This window comes from Cricetulus griseus, chromosome 6, assembly GCF_003668045.3.
Source record: "Cricetulus griseus strain 17A/GY chromosome 6, alternate assembly CriGri-PICRH-1.0, whole genome shotgun sequence".
In the NCBI taxonomy this organism is placed as follows: domain Eukaryota; kingdom Metazoa; phylum Chordata; class Mammalia; order Rodentia; family Cricetidae; genus Cricetulus; species Cricetulus griseus.
In genome coordinates this window covers 87,909,889-87,932,022 of record NC_048599.1, presented here as the reverse complement: position 1 = coordinate 87,932,022, position 22,134 = coordinate 87,909,889, and the positions used below count along the sequence as shown (strand labels likewise).

Here is a 22,134-nt window from a genome sequence, read left to right as displayed (position 1 = left end):
GATGGATTCTGTTTTCCTGTATATTTTGTTAGCCTGTGTCCTTTTTTAGGTGAGTTGAGTCCTGCTATTTTTTGTTGGTGGTGGTGGTGTGCGTTTCTTTTCTTTAGGATTTGCTGGTGTAGTATTATTTATTGGTGATGTCAAGCACAGACATGTCTCATTGCCATAAAAAACTATGTTATTAAAACATTTTAATGCCAAATTCTATAAATCTCTTAAGTGTTTGAAGATGACCCATCTACCTAAATTACATCTCTGCTTGACCTTGAAGACATTAGCTAATATGACTAAAAGTTTGGTTTTAGTTGTTGACTATTTACTAACCTCCATTTTGTTTTTATCTTATAGAGTTGGAAATAACTTTCAAGGACTAGAAATTTGCATTATAGTGATAAATGAGGTGTATAGGTACAAATCTTGAACAAGATTAGAAATACATGTATAGTATGTTTTAAAATATAAAACTCAAATTTGTATCAATATACAATATTTGCATTCAATATACCATAGTCCAATCCAATGTAAACTATTTAAAACTGGCAGTTGCCTTTAAAATTTAGCTTCAATAATAAACTTATCATCTTATCATATCTATATTCTTCCTTGTTTCTTTTTAGAGTAGATTCAATAATCTACCCTTTTTATCCTATCATATCTGTATTCCTTTTTCTTTCAAAACAAAAATTTTGAATCTAATCTAAAAAGAAACAAGGAAGAATATATGTATAGTATGTTAAAACATACTATACATGTATTTCTAATCCCACCTCTTGGGAATGTGGGTGTCATGATCTTAAATTTACTTCCTGCTGTCTGGGTGTGATGGCATCTTTACGGGATCCTGAAAAGAAAAATTTGGGTTAACTGTCAAGCTGTATTATTTTTTTATGTGGGAAAATTATTCATTTCTTAATCTATTGGAAGCATTTCGAGTTTATTCTTACCATGGAAGAGATGCTGCATGTTATTTTTTCTTTTATTTTAATAAGTTTTGTTAAGTTAGAAACAAACTTATTTTATATATCAATCCCATTTCCCTCTCCCTCCCACCCTCCCATACCCTCCACCAACCCTCCTATCCCACCCCCATCCATTCCCCAGGGAGGGTAAGACCTTCCTTGGGGATTCGTCATAATCTGACAAGTAATTTGGAGCAGGGCCTAAGCCCTCTCCTGTGTAATTTGTCCAGTCTAAGAATAATGGAAAGGTATAGGGCTTGTCTGAAGTCCTGGTTACAGTAGTCTGAGAGGCTTGATCATTAAACTAGCCAATATTATTTTAGAAGTATAATGTTAGTAAAGCCTCAGTCTGGAATCTTCCACTCTTCCAATAGGTGGGTTCTCTCTACTTGTTATAATTCCAGGCTATGTTTAAAGACACACACACCTTTAATCCCAATACTCGGGAGGCAGAGGAAGGCAAAACTGTGAGTTCGAGGCCAGCCTGGTCTCCAGAGCAAGTGCCAGAATAAGCTCCAAAGCTACACAGAGAAACCCTGTCTCAAAACAATAAAAAAAAACAAAAAAGACACACACATACATACACCAAAATCCTATAGAGCAATTCATACAAAATTGAATTGTAAATTACCTAGCATATATATATATATATTATACATTATATATATATATACATATATTATATATGTGTATCTCTCTAAATTATTGATACAGATTTATAAATACATATATTTATCATTACAGATAGATAGATGATAGGCAGATAGATAGAATAATAGGTACATTTACACATATATTCTACCCATAGCATCAATCATAACAACAATTAGGTTAAAGATGTTCCCTAGTTAGCTGTTAAGAATAAGGAATATGTGAAGAGGAGGAATATGATCACACACGTGCATACAAACACACTTTTACACACACACAACTTCACACATAACACACTCACACTATACCTTAAATAAAACTTCTATAAATTTGTGAATACAATACATTCTTTTAATTGAAGAAGACATGATTGAAAGCATCATGAGGAAACAAGATCACAATCAGAAAGAAAAAATCAATAAGAAAATTATTTGAGAGAAGGTAAACATTACAGTGCTCTAAATATAAGATGTTTGATTTGAACATGGCAATAATAGTGTTCAATATCTATAACAACATGACTGAGATAAATGTTCATATTTCCCTGTTCCATATGCTTTTCCAAAAAAATAACTTGGTATTAAGTTTAGGATACATCCATTTTGCCCATTCTCTAGAAGAAACCAAAGATCCATTCCCAGGACAGTCATCTTCTAAACATATACCTAACAGTTCAGATTTTTTTATTAAAATAAATATAATTTTTGTTTTCCTACATATCACCTGAGACTTTTTTGCTCCACAGCTTCTTCATGGCATTTTTCACTTCTGCATTCCTCAGTGTGTAAATCAGAGGGTTGAGAAAGGGTGTACAGATTGTATAAAACACCGATATCATCTTGTCCATAGGGAAGGTGGTTGCAGGTCGTGTATATATAAATATGCAAGGTACAAAAAACAAGACTACTACAATGATGTGTGAGACACAAGTGAACAGGGCTTTTTTCCTCCCTTCAGCACTGTGGTTTCTCAAGGAATACAGGATGATGACATAGGAGATCATTAGCATGAGGAAACTCACTGTGCAAAGGGTCCCACTATTGGCCACCAGGAGAAGGTTGATCACATATGTGTCTGCACAGGCAAGTTTCAACAGTGGCTGCAAGTCACAGAAATAGTGATCAATCTCATTGGGACCACAGAAGGGTAAACTCAATGCCAGAAATATCTGAACTAAAGAATGCATAAAGGATCCTACACAGACTGTAGCCACCAGCATCCCACAGACCCGACGATTCATGATAGTCATGTAGTGAAGAGGCTTACAAATTGCCACATAGCGATCAACAGCCATGAGGATGAGGATGAAGATCTCCAGGGAGCCAAATAAATGAAATGTAAAGACTTGGATTATGCACTCACTGAATGAGATAGCAGCCTCCTTCATCAGGGAATCCACAATTGTTCTAGGAGCTACAGTTGTAGAAAAGCAGGTGTCAGACAAGGACAAGTAGAACAGGAAGAAATACATGGGACTCCCAAGAGCCTGGCTTGTCTTGATGGTAGCAATGATCAGCAAGTTACCCACTAATGTCCCTGTATAAAAGAACAGGAAAATAGCAATGACTATGTTCTTCCTCTTGGGATCCTGTGTCAAGCCAAGGAGAAGGAAACTGGTCACATTGATATTCAGCTGCATGATTCATGAATGAGAAGGAAAGAGTATGAAAAGTGTCATCTGCAAAAGAAAATGAACTAGTTTTAATACATGATGTGATAGATAATTTTAAACAAAATGCATTTCTCATAAATAAATTCTACGTCTGAATTATTAAAATATTATTCCAACTCTGTCTTCAATTTCAATATTTATTAGTGTCATAAAAGATGATGAGAGTGACAGTTTCTCCACAGTGCTCTTCTCACACAAATTACTGACTTTAACATGGTTCTGATTAGGCTGGGCATTTGTGGCACACACCTTTAATCCCAGCACTTGGGAGATAGAGGCAGGTGAGTCTCTGTAAGTTCAAAGCCAGCATGGTCTCCAGAGTGAGTGCCAGGATAGGCTCCAAAGCTACACAGAGAAAGCCTGTCTTGAAACAACAACAACAACAAAAAACAACAACAAAAACAACAAAAACATGGTTCTGATTAATTTTGCAGTTCAATATATATTTTCCTTCATTACTTACCTTATTGTTTCATGGGCAAATAGTCTGCGGGCCATAACTTACATAAATTTTAAACATTTCATTGAATGTATAGCTTTTTGTTTCATTGCCAATTGCTACAGTTTTTTTTCTATCGCACTTAGGAAAATATTTTAAAAAATTAAAATCATAGATTCACATTTCATTAATGTGCAATTAATTGTGTGTCTTCTTCAAACATTTAATGACTAATATAATCAATGTTTTCTTCCTTCCTTGTTCATTTTCCCATCCATGCTACTTTTATCTTAATGTTTCAATCAAGAAACTTCCTGTACAAAGAAAGGAATTATTACCTTTTGACCAGTAAAAGATACTTTGCTGCTCTCTAAACAGCATAGCTATATGAGTCTGTGGATGAGAAGGTGAGAATGTAAAACGATTCATTTGTAACAAACAAATTAATTTTTATGTTGTGGCAGAAATATTTAAAGCAAAATGTAATTCTACCAAGAAACATTATACTTATATTTTATTTTAAAGTACTTGTGAGCAGTTTTATACTTTTTTTTACAATTTTATGCATTATTGGTAAAATAATTTGTGCTTTTCATGTAGCTTACTTTGTGCAATTAGAGACTTGGAAATCTTTTTATCTTCAGTATTCATTGCTCCCAGATCTAAATTCAGTGTCTTTTGCTATGTAGAATGTTCTTGATGTTTCAATTGAAATATTCTCTATTATATTTTGAATGCACTGATATTCATCTAACAGTATGAATGTCATTCAGATTATACAGACATTCAGAAAATTAATGTATTGTCAAATTTTATCTGTCATGTACAGTAGATAACAACTATATTCATAATTCATAATGCCAAGAAAAATGCCCAAACTGAAGCAGAAACTAAGGTGAGATTCATTAAAATTCTTAGTGAGTTCCCTAATTGACTCATAATGGAAGATCTCATACTCTGTACAGCTTAACATAGCATTAGATAATGACTTCTATAAAAATGGCTATCTTTACATTACCAACTGAAATATGAATCCTTTATCTTTGAAGCATTCAAAGAGATTCTAAGAAAGCCATATTCTCCTTTGACTGTTCTACAAGTATTTTTGTTTTGGTTTTGGAGTTGTTCTTGTTGTTTTAATCTAGTTTTTGTTAATGATTTTTAGTTTTATTTATACTTTTGTTTATATGTCTATAATCCGTATCTGTCCCCATCCCTCTCCAAAAGTAGTAATAAATTCAATTTTCAGGTTCTCATTGGGCATTGAAATGTACCTCAATGTCCTCAAGACAAATAGCACCAGAACACAGCATAACTTCCAGAAACAACTGCACTTACCTCAACGTTTCAAACAAGATGAAGGAAATTTAAATTGGCACATATGTTAAAAATAATAGCAAACACACAGCATATAGATGTTAGAGGTGATGTAGAAGGTCTGAAATAACAGGAAACCAGAAAAGGCAGGGAATACTGGAGGGTGGAAATCAGTATCTGGTGACTCCTTAAATGGGTCTACATTGCATCCAAGAGCTTACAATGGGAAGAATCTGCTTCTCCAGATTCTTAAAGAATCATCTGATGTGAATTCAGTGACACTGGCTTTGTGTCTTTCAGAGGTTCTCAGACTTAATTTTACTTCTATGCATAGGTTATTATATTTTGGGAAGATAGACTGTCTGCCCCCAATTTCTTTAGTCTGTAAGAGCTTAAATTAAACAGTTACACGAATACCCTCCTCAAGTCTCTCAAACTATGTTACTTAATCCCATGATTCACGTTATATCATCACTGGGAGCACTGCATCGGCAGAGGAATAGAAACTCATACAATCCAATACATTTAAGGTATACTTTCTGTATCTGGTTCACTCAGTTGTCAGTGAATTGCTAGCTAATTCTTTATGAGACTTACTGAGAGAAAGCAGGCACACTCTGATGGGGTTAGGATTGATAATCCTGGCATTAATGAAGAAGTAGTTACTTTAGTGAGATTTCAGGAACACCCCTCTGCATGATTATTCTTTCTTCTTCATTACATATATATTAACTTTCTACACTGTTTTGGTTTGTCTGAATTTTATCTGAGAAGTAATAAGTCAACTTCTGAAAGTATTTCTTGAGTGTATGCACATTTTAAGTAAAAAATATGTAATACTTTAGAAACATGTAAAAATACTCATATTATACTGTATTGCACAGTAGTCTACCTAAGTATTGCACTTGCTATGACAAAAGCTGGCACTTGCTAAAATTTATTTAAGGTCAATATTCTGTTTCTAATTTTTCTACAAATTTTACTGAAGAATAATATATTCTATGTTTTTAGTGCACATAAATAGTTCTTGTTCAGTCTACTCTTATCTAGTGACTTTTCATGAAAACATTTGGGAATGTTTCTATAATTTAACTTCTCAACAAACAAACATAAACTTGAAGATATCAAATGCACCCTTTTCTTCCCACACGATAATGATGATCTTTCACATACCTGTTTCTTATGAGGAAATCATTGATGTTAGAGAATTGCTTTATTCCAAATAGAATATTTCTTATTTATCTTAACACTAAACCTTAAAAGTACACCTGGCTATTAAATTCAATTATTCCTTTCCAAAGGCTAGTAGAATACTCTAAACATACACTCACACAGGGTCTTGAAACATCAAAATATACAAATTTTTAATACTGTGTCTCTGAAATCACAATGTGAAAATATCTTTCTCACCTGTTAGAGGACTGACTACATGAGTCTCACTTGCCCAACAGCTTTAATAGCATCCTTCCCATAGGATGCTGGAAAAAAATGTTATTTCTACCCTCCAGAGGGAATATATTAACACATAATGGTACAAGACATTGATGTTGTTGGTAGCATTACTACCTAAAATTTCCCTTCTTCAGCCAGGTAAAAGCATTGCAGAGGCTATAATGCATCTAATTTGGACAGCGAGTTTAGACTATAGCAATAGTAAGAGAGTCATCCTTGAATTTACTAGCAAAACAGGAGCTAGGGTATGGAGGTATTTTCACTTGCATTAAAACTACAAAAGGAGAAAAAAGGAAATTTATCAATGGGGAATGAAGTTGATGAATTCAGGACCAAAACCAAAAAAATATTATTGGTACAGGAGAATTTGGATTATGAATTTCTTCTTCTATGTACTGCCCAAAATTAGCCTTACATCATTGGAGGTTTGGGGTGGAAAGATTGTACGTCACATAGAAAACTTTCAAGAATTTTCAAAATAATATCAGGGATTGAATTGTTGAATGGTGAAACCTGATGTCTATTTTGGCCTGCAAAAGATACCTTTCAAGATGCCTAAATTCTTAACAATTTCTCTGATAAATAGTATGAATACAGAGAAACTGAAACTCACTTTAAGCAAGAAGCTTTTCCATTTGTTTTATAATCCACTGTCTCTAGAAACAGATAGCTCCATTTTCAAGGTCTTAGTTTTATAGATAAAATAATTTAAATATTACTCAGAAACTTGTGGTAGATTGTATCAGAATATGGGAGAGAAAAATCAATCAAACAATAGAATAGGCAAGCTTAAGATATCCCCAGCTTATGAAGGAGGAATAAGTAGACAAAATTAGGTTTTCTGAGTCATAATTCAAGAAAGTAGTCAGACTCAGTAAAGGAATCTGTAACAGTCTCATGGGAAATGGGGTGTCTAAAGAGAGAAGGCCTAGTCAGGCGTGATCTTAGATTTTGGGCCATTGTGCAGAAATAGGAACAAAAAAGTGAGAAAAAATGTTTCTGGTTTGGTAGTCATAAAGCAGACAGACTTAGCAGTGAGAGTCTACAAGCAGCTTCCTTAGTCAGAGAAACCTCTGGGGCATATAAGTGTCTGTCTCATCCAAGAAATAGTCCTCCCTCCTTTCTATGTTTCACATGCATCCTGTTTACTTTTTCCTGGAGTCATGTATTTCTGATCTGGATGTAAAACAGCATTTTCTCCTACTCACAGGCTTCTTCAAACTCAACTGGTCCACTGAAGCTTCCTGTAGTATTGTCAAAATTATCATCATCTGAAATATCCATTTTCATAGGATATTACTCTTGATTGACTGTGATATTTTTAATCAATGGAATGACATTTTGATGTTTTTTCTTTCATTAAAATGAAGGTGTTAACAAGTACATATGTAATTATCTCAAAATCCATTGGTAAGGATTCAGTCTCCTATAACTTTGAAAGCTGGTAATTTTTAACTAGCTACCTAGCAATATCACTAGAAAGACATAATATAGAACATACTTTTCTTAAAGTAACAGCCAATTTGCTTAAAACCTTAATGCCAAAACTTCCCATTCATCGCATCTTTTCATCCCTATTGCTAGTCCATGATTTAAAACAAACAAACAAACAAACAAACTGCATTGTGTATATGAGAGGCCAAGCCTATAGAAGCTACTTAGCTTTCTGTGTGAGATGACCACCAGGTCACCAGCCATTAAGACAAAAGTTGCTGTAATAATTTTCAGTATGCTTGGCCTGTAGCAGTGACAAAGGAATAAACATGACAATATAGTGATATTCAGACTTTGGTGATGATTGTTTAACATTCTCTACTGGATTGGAGGTAGAAGCTACAAATGCTGTTGAATTCTGATAGACTACTTTCTGAAGACAATTATGTAGAAATTATGAAAAAAAGAGATGGAGTTTTGTGCTTATAATTTACTGTGAGAGATATAACTGTGGTTACTATAGAGTCAAGAATACTAAAGATGCAAGAAAAAAGAAAAACTGCCCAAGTATCATGGCCAGATTAATGAAAGCAAACAATTAATTAAAGCCAGCTTTTTATTTCTATCCAATGAATATCAGGGTGATGAGGATTTTATAGCTTAGGGGTAGTGGGTTTCCAAATGGGTTTTTGGTAGGCAAATAGGTTGGGTGACAGAAGCAGGAACCTAACAAGTTGGTCATAACAGCTTCTATGAAAGAGGAACATGCTTGCAAGGTATTGCTAACAAGGTAGTCATAACAACAGGGGTTAATAACAATGGGTATTCATAACAATGGGAGGTCATAACAACAGGTGCTCATAATAACCTTTTGAAACAAAGATATATTTGCTCTTTCCTGAAACAGGCAGGACAGAAGCATTTTTTAGTTCAGGTTACAGGTGGTACTATGCCCAATCATTGAGAAACAAATTTAATCACAGACAGGAATGAATGCATTTTGTCTTTCCTATGAGATGGCTTGCAAGCATAAGATGGAGCAGGCGGGTTGTTAGACTATGCTTAGCATGATGGGCTCACATCTATATGTTTACTGACCTGTAAGTACAGGTCTCCTGGATAAAACTCCCTGCTTCCTATTCTTAGGAACAACATTGTGTTTGGCATATGGGGTTGGGGGAGAAGAGGATCCTTATGCTTATGCATTAATAAGGCATTATCTTTAAAAGGAAGAATGTGATGGATCTGAAGGACTTAGAATGACATGTAATTCAAGACTGTCATGTGCTAAAGAATCCACAGAAGAGATAACATGGGTGAAAGCATCAAATAGTTTTATCAGGGTCACTATATTACTGTGGCAGAATTTATGGGTATGGGGGTTAGTGATAGAAGGTCAGATGCTATATTTAGAAAATGATAGAAGAATCAAAGCATTAAAAAGAGGTGAATGACAAGTAGATGTTTGCAATTTCAGAAACATAATAAAAACTGGAGAAAATTGAGGGAACATGGACCAGAAAGGAGCTTTCCACCCTGGTATCTATTTGAGGTGTCTTACATCTAACAAATGAAGATGTTGACAGAGCTTATAAAGTTCATGTTGAAGTTTCCTATATGTGGACAGTATTCTACGTATAAAGCTTCCTCTAGTAAGAATGGTAAAAAACCTTGCTTAAGGAGAGTGTATATATTGTCCTTGAGTCAGACCTACTCCTCTGCTGGCTATCAGCCTGTACTTTCTGAACACCTCAGAGCCATAGTCATGAGCTTAAGTTAGTCTAAGTATATACCCAGGCATTCCTTTATCTTGTTTATAGTAAATATTCATGACTACACAAATCAGGCATCTTCAAGGGCACACTTTTCTGTCAATAATCTCCCTTGAAAGAATGTTTTCCTTTGTTTCAAGCTAAAACTAGGTGGTGTAATCTGAGCATGCTCAAGGGCATTTCTGTAAATCAAGGAAGTATTTTACAGATGTGCAACATGACTTCAGTTAAGAAAGGCTCCCTATCCCATAAATCTCATACTATGTTTTTTTCTTTACAGTATGACCTTAAACTGTGCCTGCTCAGTAGTACACCCCTTAAATGAGCATGCTTAGAAGTGGTTTCATCCTGTTGCTCTAGGAGGACAAAAATTGCACAGTAGAGAGTATTGGTTGTGTGCTTGATATTTAGGACTGAGGAGTGAATGGGTTTTTATGCACCACCACCACATGAAATGCAATGTGGGAACCTAAGCTTGGTACTGTGAACCAGGACAAAATACATAAATAATAAATGTTGGAGCTGACATAGAGAAGGGCAAGGAGTTAACTTCTATTGTTTTGTTAAATTGTTGTGATATGTATGTCTAATGCCTTCAGAGCACCTGTGTTAATGTCAATATACTACTGTTGTCATCAACCCTGTTCATGGAGGAAAAGATCTTTATGTGACAGCTGTTAGTTACAACAGAGAATCCAAAGTGAACAAAATACTGATAATTTGTGAATCTTGCTATGGCATAGAAGCCCAGTGTTTATAAAAGGATCATACTCATATCAGCCATTCCAGGGAACATCTTGGAAGAGGTAAAGTAATTGTATGATCTAAAGGAAAGCTGCAGAGGGTTGGTGTACAGCACTTAGTTCAGGATACAAGCACTGGATATCATAAATAGATGTTGGTGTGGTAACACAGAGAACAATTGGCCCATATTCATGACAAGAAAAGAGACTAAACTTTACTATCATAGATTGTTGGTACCATCATTATCATAAAGAAATACATAACCATTGAAAGTTGAATTTATCACAAAGGAAATTTTAAAAGAACACAGAAAAGTAGTAAATGAATCCCAGTGAATGTAATTTTCAAATAGTATTAACATGTTTACCAACAAATTGTAGATGTAATAAAGAAAATAAATAATAGCATGTTGTTTCTTTTTTGTGTTATGTGTTGCAGAATAGTCTTTCAATGGTGCAGACACTACTAATAGTCTTTTCTGGTGCAGAAAGCATGCAAAAAAATAGACTCATCATGCTAACACATATGTATACAACACACATCTACACTCATCTTTATCACTGAAAATTCCAGTGTTGCTAGGATAGATGTCAAATCATTTCAAGTAAGTAAAAAAAGCATATGAGTAAATAATGATACAGCTACTTTTCTTTTGTAAGGGGCAAACTATTTCATTTATATTCTAGAATTTTGAGCAGTTGCATGGGTGAAGCAATGATTCAGATGCATGAACATTTATAGATAAAACATGAAGAGAGTTCTAGCACCACAGACTAATTGTGGAGATTCTCCCCTTCTTAGTTCCCACATGATTCTAAGACAGGACATCTCAGACAAGGGATCATGTACAGAATGTAGTGCAGCCTGGGAGACCAGCTCCCAGAACAATGCCTTCAGAGTTTCAAAACTTAGAAAAGTTTCCTATCTATCTGAGGTATAAAGACTCACACAATCTGAGAGGGTCAAGGACTTTATTATTTCCAGCTCTAATTCTCCCTCTCTTCATTGTTCACACAACTTATATAAATATTCAACAACAAATGTTAGGCAATGAAAAAGGTTGCAATGGCTATTGCTCACGGTCACAATAGGTAAACAATAAAGGACATGTGTGAAAAAAATGTCATCTTTCTCATGTGTGGGCATCTGTAAAGGAGATAGCTTACAAGGTTTACAGAGGAGAAAGGCTAAACTATTGAGAGACCTAAGGAAGAAATAAAGAAGTTGTGCATTGTTTTCTTAAGTATATTAAGACTTAGAGATTGACATTGTGTGATTACCAAGATGTAGTACTGTCAAACCCATACCTCTCCCCACACCATGCCCACCCAAGCTCCAAAAGAAGAATGCAACTTCTCAGCTCGGGCCCTTTTGTGAGCGGTTTGAATAAACATGGCAACACTCAGGAGACTGGTAGTAAAGCAATGGCAATTCACCACTTTTGGCATGAGCTGTCATTGAAAAGCACCCCAAGTCTAAAGATACATTTTCTTATCCTGCATGTAGCCCCAGAGCACAAGGAGGGAATTACAGGAGGGAAGCTTGTGTCTTTTTATTCAAGGCTGCGAGGACCCATCATCCTCTATTGTCTGGCAATTTGTGCAGCCTTTTATCTGGGCATGAAGCTGTTTCTCTCTGAATTCAATTAACTGGTTAATTACTTTTTCCTGTTACCCACATAAATTTCAGGATTTAAACATAAATAGTTAGTTATATGAGCCTTGTGTCTTGTAGCATAAACTGAGGTCAGAGTTTGTACAAAGTGTTAATTGCTTAAGGAAATTGAGTAGGGTGTGTCATAGTTCTGTGTTATCCGATAGACCTGGCACGAAAAGTTGGCATATCAATTTAGGTGGCCTTTGTGTCTAAAAAAACTTTATTTCAACAAACCAGACATTTGCAATTCTGCTCTTCTGCATTATCTGTGAAAGTTTAACTTATGATTTGTTCACAGAGACACCCAGTCTAGTTGATTGTACTTTTGTTGCTTCATCAGCTAGCTAATGATGGAAAACAGTCTTCGAAGTTTCTTACCTTTTGTGGAACAAAGGCTTAAGTGTAAAGGCATGTTTTATTCACCAAAATTACACAGTATGGAAGGAAGTCATCCTCCTCTCAATTCACAGGAACAATAGCGTCCAATTGATGAGGAACACATTGCCAACAGTGGTGGGAGGAATCCCATGGCTATTTTAGAGGAGATGTCATGGTGGTAGACAGAAGCAGTATGTTATTTATAGGAAATGGTTGCATAAACCTTTCTTAAGAGTTTATTCTCCATCAAACAATTATTCGTCTTGTGGGTCAACCTTATGAATATCAGCTATCATCTACTGCATATTCTTCTCAACCCCCAACAAGAATGAATTTGGGAATCTAATCCAAGCAAAATCAATACCTGAGTAGAAGAAAATAGAAAATAGCTAAACAAAGGGAATTAAAATACTGAGCCGAGAGAGAGAATTCATAATGGTAATATTATATAACACATCGGACAAACTATAAGTAAAGCAGCAATATCTCCCTAATGCAGAAAATAAATAAATGTTGTTTCATAAGGAACTCTAAGAAAGCTGAATTCCATTCTCTCCTTGATAGGTAAATGGAGTCATTTTCTGATTAGTTTCAATTTTCTAAAAATTATTTCTTATAATACAAGACTTTATGTGATATCAGCGAATAACAGAATTAGAAGCACAGTAAATATAATGTCATGAAAGACAAATAAAAATTGAAGTTATAACACAGTGTTATAGTTTGATGAACATAAACACATAAAATCCAGTGTATTTGAGTGTCATTTGGTGTCTTTATTTATTCTTTTATTTTGAGAGTCATTTCTAGGGTAAAAAAGGTAAAAAAAAAAGTCATACATTTGTTTTAATTGAATATATGTATATTATATTCATAACCTGGCTGAATTAAATTGTGAAGGTCTGGTTTCTAAGAACAATTGCTCTCAAATATAGGATTATTTAAAAAATAGTTCTGAGACCTAAATCAGCTTTGGAAGTGGTACCAAGAGATGGAAATATGTGATGTTAAGGTGCTCAAAGTACATATATATGAAATTACCTTTATGTAACTCTGTATCATGTACAATCAATATATGGTAGCAGGAAAAAATTAAAAAGAATAAAAACAAGCAAGAAAGTTGGGTTACAATTCTAACAAAAACAATGTTTCATATGATTATTTGCGGTTTAAAGTAGTTAAAGATGTGGTGTGTGTGTGTGTGTGTGTGTGTGTGTGTGTGTGTGTGTGTGTGTGTGTGTGTATTGGTTTGTGTGGTTACTGTGCTGGTGGCAGGGCAAAAAAAATCCTAGGGCTTTTGCACCCTTAGCATGAACTATACCAAATCCAGGCCATTCTTGCCGTCTTCACATCGACATGATCACCTCTGGACTAGCTTGTGCTATGTGGCGTGCACACAGCCATAACCTGCTTCCTTGACTCATAACTCCAACCCCCACAAACCTTGTGCTTTCTGTGATCCTTTAAACGGTCGCTGACCTGGGATCATAAGCGCAGAATCACAGCAATGCTCCGTTTATTTCAACTCTGAATGAGACATTTGAGACCATACCTTGCGCATAGCACTTTTCATCTCAGTGTTCCTCAGAGTATAGATGAGGGGATTGAGCATGGGGGCAATGACAGTGTAAAACACAGAAATTTCCTTATCCTTATTCTCACTTCCTGCAGGCAGAACATAGGTGTAAATACAGGGTACAAAAAATAAAACTACCACCATCACGTGAGAACTGCAGGTTGAGAGAGCTTTGCGTCGCCCTGCAGATGATCTTGTCCTCAGATTATACAGAATGAGTATGTAAGAAGCAACTAGTACAAGAAAAATCGCAACAACCACCATCCCAGAGTTGGCAATTACTAAGATACTAACAACATGAATATCTTTGCAGACCAGTTTCAAAAGAGGTTTGACATCACACAGGTAATGATTTATGTGGTTGGGGCCACAGAAAGGCAGACTGAGCACCATGAGCAGTAAAGCAATGGAGTGCCAGAACCCCACCACCCAGGCCATGACAATCAGCATATTGCATTTCTTCCTGTTCATGATAGCCATGTAGTGCAGGGGCTTGACAATGGCAACATAGCGGTCCAAGGCCATAGACACCAGGATGAAGATTTCCACACCCGCCAGCAAGTGGGCAGTGAAGAGCTGGGTCATGCATTCATTATAGGAAATGTTTTTTGTTGCTGCAGCCAAATCCTTGATGAGTCTGGGAACCACAGTGGAGGTGTAGCAGAGGTCCATGAGAGAAAGGTGACATAGGAAGTAATACATCGGTTGCTCGATTAAGTGGCTGTAATTGACAGTGAGTAGAATGACGGTGTTCCCCATTAAGACAGCCAGGTAGCAAAGCAGGAACAAGAGAAAGAACAGCAGCTCTACTTGTCTGTTTTCCCAAAGGCCCATAAAAACAAACTCTGTGACATTTTTATGATTTTCCATGAACTCTAGGTGAGTAAACAATGCACAGCTGAAACCTAGTTCATCTGAAATTAAACAAAATGAATGGTACAATTTTGATAGATCTTTTAGTTTTATAGAGATTTGTAAATTGAATAACAATCATCATATTGGATTTTTAATGACTATTAATTTAAAATGTATATTTATACTCCCAATGCTTAACTAAACAATTTTAATAACTACTCTATGCCTAGAAATTTTATAAATATTTTACATGTATTTAAACTCATACAGAACCACTTGTGTTCTTCTGTTCTGATATACATTTTACATGTGGAGAAATGGCAGGTGTTGGCAAATTACAGACATCCTTAAATATGAAACTGATCTAAATGCCACATGTATTTCCTGCTGCCATTCTATTCATTCCACCATAATATAGTCCAATGGCATGGAGAATTCCACTCATTTTTCTTCCTTGTGACTGTAAAAGACATGTTACATTTTGTCTAGCATCCAGGAAATATAAAATATTTGAGAAGTGGACATGTCTCTGGAGTGACTCTAACAAGTCAGCAATTAGTTCTAAAACATGCCTTTATATTTTTAGAGAAATACAAAAAATGTCCTTTCTATTTAAATGCCTGATGTAAAGTTATCTCAAATTCTTTATTCCTAGGTCTTCTGTGTCTTAAATGGAATATTGGCATTATGGTAGCCTTGTTATGTTGACATGCTAGAATGCAAAGGGAATATGTGATTGCATAATGTTCTAACAGCATTTTAATATTCTCCCTAGCAACTTTATTTCTTATAGAATACATATTTAAAATAATCTGGGTTTTCAATAGAAGCAGTAGATAAGAAGAAGCTTGCCCTAAGAGCATCAATGTCTGATTCTTTGAATTTATTCTTCCCCAGTTGAGCAAATCTATTAGTTCCATGTTCCCTAATTCAATTGGTGAGAAGATGTAATGCTCTGGCCTTCGTGTTTTCCTACAAGGAGATTGGTTAACCTCCCATTAAACAACTATCAAGTACACACAAAAAAAATGTGTCTTTATATAAGTTGTTTCCAGGTTCATGTTATATGCAATAATCTATAGATTGGATAGCCAAAGAAATGTGCACAAACTAGAGAATCAAAACTATGGAAAGCATAAATCTTAACAGTAAAAAATGTTTCCTAGATGTTGTAATTATGAAACTCTTTTAACATGAAAATCCAGGACTTTCTTACTTCCTGTGATCAAATTGTCTAACCAACTGAAGATCTGTATAGACAAAAATGCTCCAAGGTTATTTCATAGAATATTAGAAGTTCAGTGAAAACATGCCATTATGTAGAAACATTCACAGGTCCTATTCTATCCCAAACCCCATTTGTTCTCTTTTTAATTTGACTTTTAAGAAAGTAAATAAGGAAGGATGAGAAATAGGCAGGGAAGACATGCTATGATAAAGAACAGAGAAATGAACCAAAGAAGGATGGGAGGGAGGGAAGGAAATTGGGAGGGAAAGAGGTAGGAAGGGGTATGCTTATTGGGTTGGGGTCCAGCTTTAAGGATATATATGTATGTATGTATGCATGTATGTATGTATGTATGTATGTATGTATATTCAGAAATGTTATAGCATCAAGACAGGCTCTAACTATCAAGTCAGAAACATGAAGTGGATGGACATGTTGCATCTAAATCCAGGAAATGGGGGTAATTCTGGTGTTCAATTAACAGCCTTTTTATATGTAGGCTTTTGCCATCATCCTCTTCTGTACTTTAATCCATCCTGCTACCATCCCATTGCATCTAGCTGGTCTTCTTCCTCTACTAACAACAGTCTCTTGATGAGTGTCATGTGACATACATGCTTTTCTCTTATCTTTCTATTCCTATAATACTGAAATCAATATATTCCTCCTCTCTCTCACCTCCCTCATTTTTCTGTCTCTCTTGCCTGTTCTACTTTCTCTGTCGCACTCTACATCTCCCCCATTTCTCCTCTCTTCTGCCATTCTGCTGTTCTCTCCTCTCCCCGTCTATACAGTTCCCCTTCTCTGCCTCACCTCTTTTCTGTCTTCCCACTCTTTCTTTTTCTTTCCCTCTCTTTCTCACATGCACACAAACTTATATAATCAAGTTTAGAGTAATCTAATTTCACGTTATTTAGTAATAAACCGTTTATTTAAACCATATTTCCTAGAAGTCTACAATTTAATATTTTAAATTGGAAAGGCCTCTGAAAGATACTGTTTACAAAGCTGTTCACTACATCATGACTAGAAAAAAACTAGGAAGAAAGGACAGCATTGAAATGTAACTCTTGAGACTTCAATAAAAGGCTAAGGCCATGAGAATATGTTACTAGTGTTAACTGTCAGGAATATTGTTCTATGATTTTTCTGATACTTTGAAAGCTTACCTTATTAGAGAAAATGTAAAACCATATGTAATCCCAATGGTTTGTGCAATAAAAAGAAAGGGGTTTACTTGTTTTAGAGCTAGCATTAATAGTACTTTGAATATCACTTTTCTTATTGTTTTCTTCATCATACCTGGTGAGCCCTATGCCATTGTATTTCTTCCTGTATTCTAAATATACATACAATAGGACAGGCTGCAAATGGACAAACAGGAGATTGGTACCTCAACTGTGTTTGCATTTTTCTGAAGACTGTACTTCAAAAAAAGTAGTTAAAACCTTGGCTGTAAAATAACTGTGAGCAAATTTGTCATGAATTGAATTTATAAGTGATTTATAAACTGAATTGATTTATTAACATCAAATTTTATACAGAGTAAAATCAAAACCCAAAGATTTTTATTATAATCATATATATCATATATATTTGCAAATATATATTATTTGCAAAACTTACTTCTGCCAGGATCCAAATTTTTCTGGGCTATCACATGTTTACATGTTTTAAAGTGGTTCCTCTTTCTCTTCTTTGACTTTTAGATGAAACAAAAAAATAATGTGAGAAGCACCTATCTCTCTGATGAATCTTTAATTAAAGGGAGCTTTTCAAGATTCATTGCCTGAAATAGTTTAAGCCAAAAGACAGGTAAACCCAAGGGGGACAGCCTCAGGGGTCCTTTTGCAACATCTGGGCTGTAGTTACAACTGTGAAGGTAAAGCCAATATTATTGAGTGGTTACATATTAAGATTTCTTTATTCATTTATTAGATCTATGCCATAAATACTCTATTGTTTCTGTTGGTGTTGATAAAGTCCTGTGACTTTTTTTCCCAGAAATTTTCTTTAAAGTCTGAAGCTGCTGATATGTTATGTACATGTGACATGTCCATTAAGCACTAGATTGCTTCTAATCAACTGTTTCACCATGCTGAGAGTAACTTAAGACTATTAATGTTAGCTTTATCAATATTACCATAAATTCATTATTTATCATGAAGGTTTGAGAATATTTCCTCTGTGCTTAATTATGCCCACTGAAAATTTGGAAGACACACATAATACTTTGTGTTTATAGGAATTCACTAGCATCAGTGTAAGGCTTAAAGTGAAAAACTCTACAGCATCTGAACTGTTTTCTTGTCTACAATATGTGGAATTACTTTTTGCCTTGTCAGAGGCAGCTTGTATGTTCTATGTAAATAAATCTCCACATTTTTATGAATAATTCCTCCCTAATATTCAGTTTCTTTAATAAATATTTTTCAACTTTTAAAGTCTGGATATAAAACTAGAAAAAAAAAGTCTATTATACTGACACATGTTTGTAATTATCCATAATTCATTAGGCTCAAAGAAGGAGACAGCTGTGAATTTTAAGCCAATTTGGTCAACCACCTGAGTTCTACTCCAGCCTGACTACATAATAAGACCCTGTCTTAAAATAGAAAAGAATACACACACACACACACACACACACACACACACACACACACACACACACACACACACACACTATAACTATGGTACTGGTACACTTGATACTATTTTCTAGTAATCTGTGAAATATTTTGCACTAATATGCCATCCTCACATATTTGCATACATTACCCACACGTTTATGGATATTTACTCTTACTGGTTTTGAAATTAATTGCTTTTCATTTTCCTTCTTTTTACTCGCCTTGATTAGTGCAGTGTACATTCTTTTGTCTGACATATCTATATGTAGATATTATTCCTCATATCTTCAGTTTTTAAATCTTAAGTGCACTCTTTAATTTCCACTTAGAAGATGGTAAAAACCTTCTATTTCATAAATAAGAAACTGTTACTAAGAAGGATTGATATGCATATCCTCATAATTTGATTACTACATAGCTATATAGCCACATTTCCTGCCAGACTTGTATACTAATTTTTCCACTTAGTAAAGGCTATTAAAATCTCTAACATTATTTAAACATATTGTACTTTAATGTGTTTTAGAATTTTTTGATGTTTTACATTGTCATTAAATGCAAAGAGATAAACAACTTTTTCATATTGCATACTTCAAACTGGAGTTAAAAATATAAGCGAGTAATATGAGCATCTACAAGAGAACAAAAGTGAAACTTAGTACCCATTATGGAGATGGCTAAAGTTAGCCCATAACTGAAGAATGCAAGTGTGAAGCCTATTTCTGGTTGCCAAGTGACCACATTTAGATTTAAATGACATATACACCTAGGAGGGACGGTTGTCTTAGTTACATCATTTGAAGTGGGAGAGCCACATCTAAGTCACATCTTTGAGGTGGGGAAATCTGCCTTTAATCTTGGCTACACCTTCTGTGGCAGACTATATGAAGGACAGAGAAGAAGGAAGTTTGTTCTCTCTGCCTTTCTCTCTCTCTCTCTCTCTCTCTCTCTCTCTCTCTCTCTCTCTCTCTCTCTCTGTGTGTGTCTCTCTGTCTCTCTGCCTCTTTTCTCTCACTCTCACTAGCAAGTGCATTCTTCCACTGAAATTAAAGCCTACTCCTTTGGAACTCTGGAATATACTGATATCCTTTACCCCTCTTTAATGAGTATCATTTCTGAGTCTAGTAAACCAGGAAAAATGTAACTATAACTAACTAGTCTTCCACTCTCTCAGAGACCTGAGACCAAAATAATATTAACTGAGTAAGCAGGAAGTGCAAGCAGGCGGCTTCCAAGAAATGTGAGAAATGACAGAACAGTTTGCTGCCTAGATATTGGGGAATCCATCTTCGACCCACAGGCCTAGAATATTCCACAGAGTTTTCTATGAAACAGAATTTTTGAAGGACCTTGTCCTGGAAAGGTTTGGCAGTCCTTTCTTTTGTCTCTTGATTTTCGAATGGACAGCACAGTGTTAGCAATGGATGCAAGAACCCTCTCTTGCCTGTGCCACTCCTTTGCCACTCCACAAACTCCATGTGGAGTTTCTTCAAAGCCCACAATCTTCTCCAAAGTTGACTGGTGCTGCCAGAAGTAGACATGTCTTACTGTCATAAAAACAGAACCTATGCTAATAAAACATTTTAATGCCATATGTTGTAGATCTCTGTACTTTAATGTGTTTTAGAATTTTTTGATGTTTGAAGATGACCTGTCTATATAAAATATATCTTTTTGACATTGAAAACACCTAATATGGCTACATGTTCTATTCTGAATTTCCTTATTATCCTAAACAGTTGGTAATAATAATTTTCAAAGGCTACAATTTGCATTACATTGTAAAATGAGTTGAATAGGTTTGATACTTTGAACCATCATTTTCTTCTTTTTATTTGAATTAGAAATAAGATTGTTTTACATGACAATCCCAGTCCCCTCTTCATCCAGTCCTCCCCAACCACCTCCCCCAAATAAAACTCTACCTATCACATATCCATTCTGCTTCTCAGGGAGGGTGAGGACTTCCATAGGGTGTCATCAGAGTCTATTTTATCCTTTAGGTTAGGGCCTAGGCCCACCCCTGTGTGGCTTGGCCCAGGGAGTATTCCTCTATGTGGAATGGGCTCCCAAAGTCTACACTTATGCTAGGGATAAGTACTGAAGGAGGTCCCATAGATTTCTAAGGTATACTCACTGAAACCCATGTTCCTGGGGTCTGGATCGTCCCATGCTTATATCCTAGCTATCAGTCTGGGGAGCAAGATTTCCCCGATGTTCAGGTCAGCTGTTTCTGTGGGTTTCATCAGCCTGGTCTAGACACCTTTGCTCTTTGCCATCCTTCTCTGCAACTGGATTCCAGTTCAGTTCAGTGATTAGTTGTAGCTATCTGCTTCTACTTCCACCAGCTGCTGGATGAGGGCTATCGGGGGGCATATATATCAGTCATCAATCTCTGTATCAGGGGAGGACATTTAAGGTAGCCTCTCCTCTGCTGCTTAGATTGTTAGATCTCCAGACCTTCCCCTAGTGCCTGATTTCTCTGTAAAGTTAAAATGTTTCCCTCTATTATGGTATCTTCATTCTTGTTATCTTCTATTCTTCCCCTGACTCAACCTTTCTGCTCCCTTTTATCCTCAGCATCCCTCCTCTTCTCCTCTTCTCATTTTCCTAGCTCCCGTTCCCCCTCTTCTCGTGCTCCCAATTTGCTCAGGAGATCTTGACCCTTTCCCCTTCTCCGGGGGACGATGCATGTCTCTCTTAGGGTCCTCTTTGTTTACTAGCTTCTCTGGCAGTGTGGATTGTAGGCTGCTAATCCTTTATGTCTAAAATCCACATAGGAGTGAGTACATACCATGTTTGTCTTTTTGTGATTGGGTTACCTCACTCAGAATGGTTTCTTCTAGTTCCATCCATTTTACTGCAAATTTCAAGATTCCTATGTTTATTTCTGCTGAGTAGTACGCCATTGTGTAAATGTACCACATTTCCTCTATCCATTCTTCAGTTGAGGGGCATCTAGGCTGCTTCCAGTTTCTGGTTATTACGCATAGTGCTGCTATGAATATCGTTGAACAGATGTCCTTGTTGTACAGCCACTTTGGAAATCAGTATGGTGACTCCTCAAGAAAATGGGAGTCAGTCTTTCTTGAACCATCTTAGAAATGTATATACACTATGTTTTAACAAAATTAATCTAAAATTTGTATAATATACAAAATTTGTATACAATATGCAAAAGTCCAATCCATTGTAAAATATTTAAAACTAGTAGTTGCTTATTTAAAGTAGATTTGATAATCTAACCTTTTGTCCTATCATACCACTATCCCCTTTTTTTCTTTATAAAATAAGAACCCTGAATCTAATTTCCTTTGTTTGGTTTTTTTTTTTTTTGCTATTACCAATAACAACTTATAATGACACTAAAC

General features: G+C 35.5%; 2 protein-coding genes across 2 annotated transcripts; both read right to left on the bottom strand.

Annotated features, from left to right (window-relative positions):
• Positions 1 to 2,322: 2,322 nt before the first annotated feature.
• Positions 2,323 to 3,249, bottom strand: LOC100758191 (olfactory receptor 4C16-like). Its single transcript, XM_027421110.1, has one exon. The coding sequence runs from the start codon at positions 3,247 to 3,249 to the stop codon at positions 2,323 to 2,325; it is 927 nt and encodes a 308-aa protein (XP_027276911.1).
• A 10,741-nt stretch (positions 3,250 to 13,990) lies between these two features.
• Positions 13,991 to 14,920, bottom strand: LOC100757900 (olfactory receptor 4P4-like). Its single transcript, XM_027421109.1, has one exon. It carries the CDS (start codon positions 14,918 to 14,920, stop codon positions 13,991 to 13,993), a length of 930 nt encoding a protein of 309 aa, XP_027276910.1.
• Positions 14,921 to 22,134: the final 7,214 nt, after the last annotated feature.

Excerpts from the sequence above, each read along its gene's own strand:
- LOC100757900 (XM_027421109.1), bottom strand. The coding sequence starts at position 14,920 with ATGGAAAATCATAAAAATGTCACAGAGTTTGTTTTTATGGGCCTTTGG.
- LOC100758191 (XM_027421110.1), bottom strand. The coding sequence starts at position 3,249 with ATGCAGCTGAATATCAATGTGACCAGTTTCCTTCTCCTTGGCTTGACA.